General features: G+C 59.1%; 1 protein-coding gene across 9 annotated transcripts in view; it reads right to left on the minus strand.

The window, feature by feature from the left end:
- RNF213 (ring finger protein 213) overlaps nt 1–10,698 on the minus strand; it is a 97,898-nt gene extending 87,200 nt beyond the window's left edge. For 5 of the 9 annotated variants that reach the window (XM_049114530.1, XM_049114526.1, XM_035720349.2 and 2 more), the window contains exons 1-2: nt 9,540–9,658; nt 1,287–1,465 (exon numbers count right to left, since the gene is read on the minus strand). In XM_049114530.1, the coding sequence (XP_048970487.1) occupies nt 1,287–1,465; nt 9,540–9,633 (273 nt within the window). In that variant the 5' untranslated portion in view covers nt 9,634–9,658. Of the gene's footprint in view, nt 1–1,286; nt 1,466–9,539; nt 9,761–10,533 lie in introns of those variants that run through there. The other 4 variants (XR_007413130.1, XM_049114529.1, XM_049114531.1 and 1 more) reach the window with 4 other exon arrangements.
- Nucleotides 10,699–11,025: the final 327 nt, after the last annotated feature.

The raw sequence follows: 11,025 nt of genomic DNA on the forward strand, positions 1-11,025 counted from the left end.
TCATAAAGAAATAAAAATTTTAAAAAAATATATTTAAATATTTAAAAAGTACTTTTATGTAAATACAAATATTCTCTATTTTTCCCAGGTTGTTTGCCCTTCTTTTGTTCTTATCATATTCTATACAGTTTTTAGTTCTTTTAAATCAAAGACACCAATCTTTTGTTTGTAGTCTTTCCCCCTGCATTAATTACTAGAAAGTCTTTCTCCATCCAGAGACCAGATAAATATTTATGTATATTTTCCCCCACTGTCCTTGTACGTACCAGGTTCTGACTCAGGGCTGTCTCTGCCGCTGCAGCGATCGCCCCCAGAAATCACTGTCTTACTGACTATGGCTTTGTGCCACGTTTTTGTTTGATTTAGTGTAATAAATCCCACTCAAGACTTTTCTTTTTCATAGCATTTTTGGTTATTCTTGCCCATTTTTGTTTCCAAAAGAGCCTTAAACTCACTCCGTTTACTTCAAGGTTAAAAAAGAAAACCCAGTCCTGCTGAGCTCAGTACCAGGTTCACTCACGGTGCTGCGCACCCTCCATGGGCAGGGCACCCCTCAGCACCCGTTTTCAGAGTCCACCTAAACCCTCACCATCCCACATCCTGCCCTGGACGGTGACTCGCCAACGGGAAGGACACACACGCACACACTCACATGCACAGAACACGCACCACACCGCACACACCCCCTACTCACACAGCCCGCTCACGCCCACACCCACGCACATACTGCACCATACCCCCCACACTTACACCCACCGCACATGCACACCCGGCACACAGCCCACGCCCGCACACACCGCAGCCCCGTGGGCGGCAGCTCCTCCCCCGGGGACCCAGACGCAGGAAGGCAGCGCCCTCCCTGGCGCCCAGCAGAGACCGCGGCCCCGGGCCCCACAGGCAGAGCTTCAACCGGGCGTCTGTCCAGGGGGCCCCGCAGGCGGCGGCCGGGCGCTGGCGCTCCCAGGGGGCCCAGGACGGCTCGTCGGGGGGGCGGCCCGCACCCACCCGGGGTCTGGGCCTCGGGACAAGGACGTCCGGGAGCCAGGTGGACGTGCCCGTGGCACAGCCCAGCCACCTGTCCGCGCCGGGAGCCACAGGGACCCGGAGCCACGGCCACCCGGGCACGGGGTGGGGGGCAGGGAGGGCGTCGGGCCGGAGGGACGGGCGTGCAGCCGGCAGAGGCGGCCTCAGGCCACGCGGGTGCGCGGACAGCTGCCGCTCCGTGTGGGCCCGCGCCCGCGCCCGCCACCAACCACCATGCCCGCCCCCGCGCCCGCCCTACTCACCCTCCGGCTGCTCAAGGACACGCTGGAAGGCGGCTCGTCCAGACTTCGCGGCGGGAGAGGACCTCTTGAGCCCGAGGACAGGAAAGGGCCGCCGTCCTCCCTCAGCTCCTGCCCGGGCTCCACCTCTCCCTCCGGGGCTGCCGCTGCCGCTGCCTCGCCACCGCGGTTGTTCTCAGAATCTGTAAAGGTACAAGCACGTGGTCAAATCTCAGGAAAAGGCGAGGACGTCAGGGAGGAAGATCCTCCCAGGACGCTGTGGCCAGGTCAGTCCTCTCTCGCGTTACGCGCTCTCCCTGGGCCCAGTCTCTGCTCGCCCGTGGGCGTGAGGGGCCCAGGACCCTGGCCCCAGCCCCAAGGAAGGGGCCACACCCCAGAAGCAGCACGTGGGTCTGAGCATCCAACTCTCGTAATGTCAGCATCGGTGGGGGGGCCTGGCCCTGAGGCCTCCAACACTGTGTGCCGCTCCCCTCGCTGCCCCAAGCACTTCTTCCTCTCTTCACAGGGGCAGGCACCCCATTCTCAGCCCCTCTCACTGGGGCTCCTGGCCACCCAGAGTCTCCCAACGCCTCCTTGGTCCCCGGCCTCATTCATCCTTGCCGGCCGGCTGGTTTGCTTTCAGAGTCACACCTGCTTAGAGCTGTCATCCACATAGCTACCAGCACCTGAGCAGGAGCCCCTCCCAAACAGTCCTTCAGGGACGCTATTTTCAAACCTGGGTCTCCATGCCACTCCCCACACTCCAGATGGCTTTCTGCTCGGAACCCTCCCTCAGCCTGGCCTCCAAAGCCCCAGGCCCACTGGGCTCCCCTCCTGAAGCCCCTTCCTCTGCCCTCTTCATCTCTGTCCTTCCCTCTGTAAATTCTGGAGGGCAGGGACCAGAGCTTTGTTCCCCTTGGAGTCGCTGGCACCTGAAACATATAAGGCCATCAAGAGCCATCCACTGGATCGCTCTGACAAGACTCGCAATTAATAACAAATACATTAAACGTCTAAATACGCATATTCAGAAATTAAAGTTGCCCCAAGACGGGCCGCTTTGGCATGCAGATTATTCCCATCTGAAAAGACTCAAGAAGAAACTCTGCCCTTCCCCCCAGCAGCCTATAGGAGAGTTGAGATGGAGGCCCTGGGAGCCACCACAGATAGCCTCATGACACGATGAACTAGGGATGGCAGACGGGGGTACTCTGGCAAGGCCTGCTGGATCAGCCCTCTCTTGCAGGTCCCATGGTTTCTGGATGTTCACCTCCGACTCCTTTCCATCTTCCCGAGAGCTATTTTCTTCCCTTCACTGTCCCAGACGCCTACCGCCCTCTCCTGAGTTCAGGATGACATACACACCTCCCTTCACTTGTTTGCAATCTCTCACTGTGTAGAAATTAAATTTGATTTTCTCCTGTTAATCCGTCTCCCGTTGATTTAATTCTTAGACCAGCCAGAAGCATTTTGAAAAGTAGAGAAAAATTCCTCCTCCCCGATGACCTGATGTCGAAAGAACCGAAGCAGCAAGGATACCATGACACACAACAGCCCAGGGCCACTTGCCCTTGGCAATAAACTGTGAGCATTTTGGCCTTCTTTCTTCTACCAGCCTCCGCTGTGGGGCGGGCCCTGGGTAGCCTGATCCAATCAGAACCTGTCATTTCTCCTGGCCCCAGTGATTGGCAGGAAGTGCAGATGGCCTCCAGGGCTGGTTGCTGGGGTTTCAGACACATGGATTCCCTCCCCCTGGTCAGACAAACAGATGCCATGCACTGGAACTGGTGGACAGTCTGCCTCTGCGAACACAGCCAGCCTGAGGACAAAGCAGGGGGCCAGAGAAAGATGCAGAGACAGAGGAATTCGGGACACAGAGGGAGCCCCGCAGAAACCCAAACCCGTGGATCGGGGGCTGAGTGTGTGCAGCTAGTGCATTCCTCCAGCTGATGAAGCAGGGAGCTGGGTTCCTGGGCACCTCCAATACAAACAGCCCCAGCGACTATGAGAATCAGTAAGGATTTTTCTAAAAAATGAGCTTCCCAAAAGGAAAACAAGAGGCGGTTCAAAGAAACAGAAATACAACTGACCTTTTAGCCCTCAAAAACACTGCTGGCTCCCTACTGATCAAGGAAATGAGAAAGGAATCTATGAGATACCATGTCTACCCATCTACTTGGCATTGATTAGCAAGATCGATAGAGCCCAGCGCTGGAGAGGCCTCGACCCGGGGAGACAAGAGACCTCCAAGCCCACAGGCCAGCAGGGCCAGAAGCCTTATGTCCTCACACAGCCTGGTTCTGGGGGCAAGATCCGGCCGCCAAGGGCCATACCGCAAAATAGTGGAACGAGGTGAGTGTCCAGTGATGCGGGAAACAAAGGCAGAGGAAAAATTATTAAACTTCCTTACTACCTACAGCCCACGGACATGTCCTTGAAACAGGCATGAGTGACCTTCCTCTAGGAATTCAGCTACCTCGATGTTCATACTTTGCTGAGGGCAACAGGCAACCTTAGCCTGACGCCCAGGACCCGTGAGTCTACTCTAACATATAATAATTCCAGGGACGCCTGGGTGGCTCAGCGGCTGAGTGTCTGCCTTGGACTCAGGGCGTGATCCCAGGGTCCTGGGATCCAGTCCTGCATCGGGCTTCCTGCAGGGAGCCTGCTTCTCCCTCCACCTGTGTCTGTGCCTCCCTCTCTGTGTCCTATGAATAAATAAATAAAATCTTTAAAAAAAAAAACATATAAAAATGCTTTTGGAAACTTTCTTTATCTCTAAACTCCCAAGGTATGTGTTGGTGATCATCCCCCAAGCACATGACCCCCCAGTATACATCTGAAGGGTCTCATGACTGGTTTTACTAGATGGTAATAATGACGTTCTCCCCACAATAGCTAGCCCCCCCTCCCTGGGGTCTGGAAACCTCGCTTCCAAAATCCCTTAGGGACTTACGCTGTCCCTGACCCCCTCCCAATTTGACATTATATAATTGGCCACCCCTCACGACCCCAGTGCAGCTCTCTCTGCCCGCGGGTCCTGTCCCTGTGCTTTTAAAAAAGCCACCTTTTTGCACCAAAGATGTCTCAAGAATTCTTTCTTGGTTGCTAGCTTCAGACCCTCACGTCTCTCCTACATCACCCAGGACTGGGCTGGCAGCTGAGCCAGGCCCTGCCCCGTGGCAAAGCAAACAGTGCTGTAGCCAGTCCTGAACCAGAGGCTTGGGGAAGTAAGCGATGGATGTGGCACGACCCGCCCCCCCCCCCCCCCCCCCCCCCCCCCCCCCCCCCGCTTACAGAAACACGAGGGTGTGCGCATATTCCCACACAGAGGAAACATCCATAAGGGGACACATCAAATAGCTAACGGTGTTGTGTTAACTGGAGATGTGAAAGGCTGGGGGGCTCAGTGGTTTTGACACCTCCTACAATATGAGGGCCATTTGTGATGTGAGGAACAGAGACAAAAGAAATGTAGATAAAATTAAATGTCCTTTCACTTGTGACAAATACTTGAGACAGAGGAGTACATTCCTCCAGGAATTCCCAATCTGCATGCTAATGCCTTACTAGAGCCCAAACCCACCTTAGCTTGACACTAGCCAGGCCTCTGGGTTCCCAGAAGTTCCCAGAAGTCTTCTTTAAGATACAAAAATCCTTTTGGAAACGTTGCATTGTCTTTACCTCCCTCAAAGCACTTAGCTGTGCTTTTAATAAAGCCACCTTTTTGCACCAAAGATGTCTCAAGAATTGTTTCTTGGCTGCCGGCTTCAAACCCTCACGCCTCTCCTACATCACCCAGGACGGGGCTGGCAGCTGAGTCAGGCCCTGCCCCGTTATACTCCAAAGTGTATACAATAGCTCCTCATGATCCGGGGGCAGCTCTTTCAGCCCACAGATCCCGTCCCTGTGTTATAATAAAACCACTCTTTTCGCACCAAAAACATTTCAAGAACTCTTTCTTGACCATTCTCTCCAGAACTCGACTTCAAATCATCAATTCACAGCACGTGTGTTATCTCTATGATCCCCAAAATAAAAAGGGAAGTAGCTGGATTCAGTGAGAGTGAATCTTCCCTGGCCCTTAGTAGGCACGCTGCTCGTTACCCCAGTAAGTACCCCCAGCCACCCGACGGGGTAGGTACTTCTCCCAGCACCTATCTGCTAGATTAAAAAAAAAAAAGGAAGAACAAATGGGGAGAAGGGTTTGAACCCAGGCATGGGGCTGCTTCCCGTGGCTTTACAGAGACCAGGCCAGGCCCTGGGGACAGGTGCTGGGGCCATGGTCCTTGCCTGCAGGACATTTTTGGCTGAATCAGAACATATTCCTGTCCCTCATCCCTAAAGCAGGCACGCACACTGGGCAGCTCGATCTCCCCTGGAGCTCCTGCTGACAGACTTGTGTGCACGTCCACAGACCTAAGGGTATCCAGGGAGCTAAGTGGGTCTGAGCTCCCCTGCAGATCCCCAAATCAGGTCAATGGCTAATTAGCGCATGAAGGAGGGAAGAAGGCAGGGGCCCGCGCTGGCAACCCCAAATCACTGCTACAACAAAATGTCATGCAAAATTAACTCAACCTAAATCAGTCAGCAAGGCCGACTCCGACACCCAGGCTCCCAACGAGAGCCCCTGCAGCAGGCCCCGGGGCCGCAGCACATGCCCCCCTGGGGTGGCCCCCAGCTGTCCCCACTCATCCCTCAGCTGCAAAACAGGGGTGCGCCTTCCCTGCCCGGGAGGCTAGAGCTAGTAGTAGTAGGCACACATCCCACGCTCCCCCTCCGGCGAGGCCCTGGGGGAGTCACATTCCCAGAGACAGAACCAGGACAGCGGTGGGAGCGTGGGAGCGTGGGAGCGGCTGCGGGAGGCAGGAGGCGGCAGGGGTTACTCAGGAGGATCCGTTTGGGAAGATGAGAAAGTTCTGGAGGGGGATAGTGGTGATTGATTAGGGAGCAGAAGGCCAGCGGAGGACAGAGCACAGGCTCACACCCTGCAAACCCACCCCCTCCGTGGGACCGGGTGATGCTCATCCAGGAAGCTCCCCACTGGCTTCGTGGTAACCCCGCCCTAGAGGGAAACCGCCTCAGCTAGACGACGGCCGGGCCTCCGCACCCTGGGAGCCCTCTGCAGCAGGTGCCAGTCCTTTTGGACCCTTTCCTTTCCCTGACCTCCCGCAACGCCCTAGGATATAATCAGCTGCCCCCCCACGGCGCTCTGTGCCCACGGGTCTGTCCCCGTGCTTTAATAAAACCACCATTTTGCACCAAAGATGGCTCAAGAATTCTTGGGGCGCCCGGGGGGCTCAGTGGTTGAGCGTCCGCCTTCGGCTCAGGGCGTGATCCCAGGGTCCTGGGATCGAGTCCCCCATCGGGCTCCCCGCAGCAAGGAGCCTGCTTCTCCCTCTGCCTGTGTCTCTGCCTCTCTCTGTCTCTCAGGAATGAATAAATAAAATCTTTAAAAAAAAAGAAAACCTTTGGGGAAAGTTCCTTTGTCTCTCCCCCTCCCAACTTAAAAGTATATCATCAATCCCTCCTGGCGACCCTCATGCAGCTTTTTCTGCCCAGGTCTCCTGTCCCTTTGCTTTAAAAAAAAACCACCTTTTTTGTACCTAAAACGCCTCAAACATTCCTTCTTGACCATTCACCCCCGAACCCCACACCAAATCACATCGTTCAGCTCCTCCAAACAGCGGCTCCAGCCTCTCTGGGCCCCCAGATCCCAGCCCTGCCCGCCACCCCGTAGTGCCAGGTCCAGGGTGCCTGCTTCCCCACCCCATCCATCCCATCTTCCTCACCCCACCCATCCTCCATCACCCCACCCTCCCCACCCCATCCTCCACACCCCACCCATCCTCCATCCCCCCACCTCACCCCACCCATCCCCCATCACCCCATCCCCCACCCTCCACACCCCACCCATCCCCATCCCCCACTGGCCCCTAAGCCCCAGGGGGGGCAGCCTGCCAGAGAAGATGCTGTACCGGGCCAGGCCAGGCGGCAGGCAGCGTGGTTTCAGTTTCTATTCCCGGTAAGCAGGAGGGGAGGAAGGAAGCTGTGGAGAGGTGGGAGGACTAAAGCACGGTTCCCGGCCAGGGGTACTGGGGGGGACGGTCCAGGGGATTGGGTGGCCCCAGCTCCCACCAGCGGCAGGGAAGGGCCCTCCAGGTGACCCCAAGAAGCCAGCACCCCCCCAAGCAGCATGCCAGCATCTCAGAGGCGAGCAGGTGCAGGGCTGGGAACCCGACCCACCCTTCCAGCCCTGGGCAGCCCCCATATGGGGCCCCCCCCACCAAGGCTTCAGGGCATCCTGTGAAAGTGCCAGGCACCCAGGCCCTCACGGATCACCCTTTCCCCCGGTTCTCTGGTGAATACCTGCGCTGCCCTCAGCAATGCCCCGAGGGTCCCTCGCCCAAAACCAAAGGAGGCCAGAGGTAGAGTGGGCTCCCCCGAGACCCTGAGAAGAGGGAGGCCAGGCGGCCCCTCGGGGTTCTCCGCCTGCCACTCCGCTCCCGCCCCCCCCCCCTTTGTCTGGCTACAGTAATTCGTTTCCACCCCACACCCCACCCCTGCCTTGCCCTGATCCCAGACCCCATGACCTCCACTACAGGCCAGTGCCAGCAGGGGCTGGAGCTGCTCACCCACCCAGCCCAGGTGGTGGCCCTTCAGAGCAGATAGAGGGGTGGGAGGAGTCCCCCACCCCGGACCCCACCTTCCCGCCCATCACTTGGAGGCAGCCAGACCACAGCCACAGCTTCCTCCCAGCACACTAGGGACTTCACTTCCCTGTGCCTCACTCCGGGCATCCGTAAAATGGGAATTCATGACAGCTCCTCCCTCCATACTTGGCACAGCACCAGGCTCAGGGCAATTGCACCAACTGGTCTGATTTGGGTTTTTCTTGTTCATTTTTTCACCCTCTGGGGTCCCAAAGAGCCCCTGACAAGGTCTCCCACTCAGGCGGATGTTCTAGGGACCAGGGGAGATTCCAGCTGGACAGGAGGAGCTCAGCGGCGCCGGGCTGCAGAATCCAGACAGCAAGGAATCAATGAGGAGAGCCGACACTGAGCAGATCGGAGCGCGACTTGCGCAAGTCAAGTCCCCGGCGTTCCAAAGGAAGACAGACTCCCCAGGTCTGACCCCAGCCAGGGCTCCCCTCTAAAGGGGCCGCAGCAGAAGGAAAGCAAACACAAACTGACAACCAGAGCAGCCTCCTACAGCCCAATAAAAGCATCCGTGACGTGAGCACTGTGCACACGGGCAACAGAAACAGGAGTAAGGAGCCAGTGACTCCCCCCACCCTTGACACCCAGTGCCCCCTCCCAGATTACCCAGAGATCTGCGAGCAAGAGGGCCTGGTACCGACAGCATCTACTGACTCGAGTGCAAACACGCACGCACACGCACACACCTCACGTGACCTTCTAGAGGACTTTCTTTGGTCCAGAAATTATTAATTGAGCACCTACTATGTGCCAGGCACTGTGCCAGGGACTTGGGAGTAAAGCAGCTAACAAGTGTGAAGGGCTCATCTGAAGACACACGCTGCCGTGGTGCAAATGCTAGGAGGGCAAACAGTGTTGGCGAAGTGGCAGGAGGGTGGGGGGAGGCAGGTGTAGTCCTCAATGGGGCGGTCAGAGGGGGCCTCCAGGTGGGAGGGCCAAGGAGCAAAGGCCAAAAGGAGGTGAGGGGGTAATGGTGCTGCCCTGAGGAAGGGGATAGTCCAAGCTGAGGGAACAGGCAGTGCAAAGGTCCCGTGGTCCAAGAACACCAGGGAAAGGAACGAAGGCAGCCTGCGGTCCTGGACACCAGGAGAGTTGAGGACCGACCTGAGCCAGCAGGTGAGGGCCACCTGACACGGTTCCCCTTTCAGGCACCAACCTGCCACCCCTCACCAGTAAGGGTCCTGTCCAGGCTCTGGGGACCCCGTGCCCCTCACAGCACCTGGGATACCACTTGCACACGGCATCCTCTGAAATCCACTGAGACCCCCCAGCCCGGCCCGAGACCCCTGGTCCGGAGAAGGAGGAGAACCCTGGAGTTCCCTCCAAGAAATGAAACCAAAAGTTTTTAAAAAGTGACAAAAGCCCTGGGCAACAGGACCAGATGAAACTGTTTTTCTGGCACAAGCGCGTCTTCTAGGAAGTTCCTCAGCCACACTCCCAGGCCCTCTCGGAGCACCCGCTGCTGCCGCCCGCTGAGCTGCCTGCCGGCCAGCTTCCACTTCAGCGCAGGGAATGGGGCTCCGCTGCCGCCCAGCGCACGGCCCCCCGCGGCCCTTACCTGGCTCGGCTGCCTGACGCAGCCTCTGTCCACACTGGCTGCAGAACTTGGGGGCCTTGTCCTTGGAGACGTACCCACACGACACACACTCCATTCCTCCGGGATGGGCTCCCGCAGGTCTGCAAGAAAAGGGAAGGGTCCCGGGGCCGCGGGCTATATACCGAGCCTCCTGTCATGTGACCACAGCCCGGCTTCAGTTTCATTTTCTGGGAAAGTGAAATTACGGCACCAGAAGGTCCTCCGCACAATCGAAACCCAGCGCTAGCGCCTCCCCGCCTGCAGCGCTCAGAGCCCCGACCCCCCCACCCCTGTCACCCAGTGCCAGCGCCTCCCCGCCTGCAGCGCTCAGAGCCCCGACCCCCCCACCCCTGTCACCCAGCGCCAGCGCCTCCCCGCCTGCAGCGCTCAGAGCCCCGACTGCCTCCAAGTCTTCCAAGTCCAGTCCCCGCTACTGGCTCCCGCCCCCCCCCCCAAGGCCCCAGCACCCTGTTCCCTCTCTGCCTCCCCAGCCAGGGGCGCCCTCCCGGGCTCTCCATCACTCGGCGAGTCTAAGACCTGCCCCCCTGGCCGAGGCTGGGGGTAGGACACCCTGAGAGCTAGGGGTGGGCAGACGGGGGCTTGTTCCAGGCACAGGCGCAGCGCTTGCAAGACCCCGGGACAAGGCACGGGGTGAGGGTGGACGGGGGCGCAGGGACTGAAACCCCGTGCACAGGTGACGGGGGCTAGGTGCGGCACACAGCCCTGCAGGGATGCCACAGCCCACCCGAGGGACAGCCCGCCTGGGAGCCCCGGGCTGACGGGGCCAGGGGTCAGGATCCCTGCTCCCTGCCGGCCCTGCTCCCACCCCAGTGCCACCCCGCGCCCCCTGACTGGGCTTGTTCCCGCGGGAGCCTGGGGGGCAGAGCAGAGCCGAGCCACACTGGTGTGTGCGCGCGTCCTGGCCCAACCCGGGGGAGCCCTGGCCCCACCTCCCCCTCCCGCTCTGGGCCCTCACCCACACTTTCCGGGCCTCCCAGGGGCCCAGGCCGCCGCCCCTACGCTGTCCTCCTCTGCGGGGCTCTACTTGGCCCTCGGGCGGGAAGTCCCAGCGGGCTCGGAGGCCTCCCCCAAGCTCCGATTGCTTCCCGCCGCGCCAGGAGCCCGAGCGAGGACCGGAGGCCGGCCCCAGCCGACTCCACCCCATCAGCTGCCACACTTTGTCCTGCCCCTTTTCCCAGCTGGGGAACTGCCCCAAACTCGAAGCCCATTCCTCCGACCGCCGCCCCGCCTGGTGTGGAGGGTGGGGTCAGGGTGCAGGGGGGCGGGGGCAGGAGGGAGTCAGGGGGCAGGGGCGGGGCGGGGGCAGCAGGGATGGGTCGGGGAAGCAGGGGGTCAGGGGCGGGGCAGCAGGGGGGTCAGGTGTCAGGGGCGGGGCAGCAGGGGGCTGCAGGGGTGGGGCGGGGGCAGCTGGGGACGGGAGTCGGGGGCCAGGGGTGGGGCAGCAGGG

This window comes from Canis lupus, chromosome 9 (assembly GCF_003254725.2).
Source record: "Canis lupus dingo isolate Sandy chromosome 9, ASM325472v2, whole genome shotgun sequence".
NCBI lineage: Eukaryota > Metazoa > Chordata > Mammalia > Carnivora > Canidae > Canis > Canis lupus.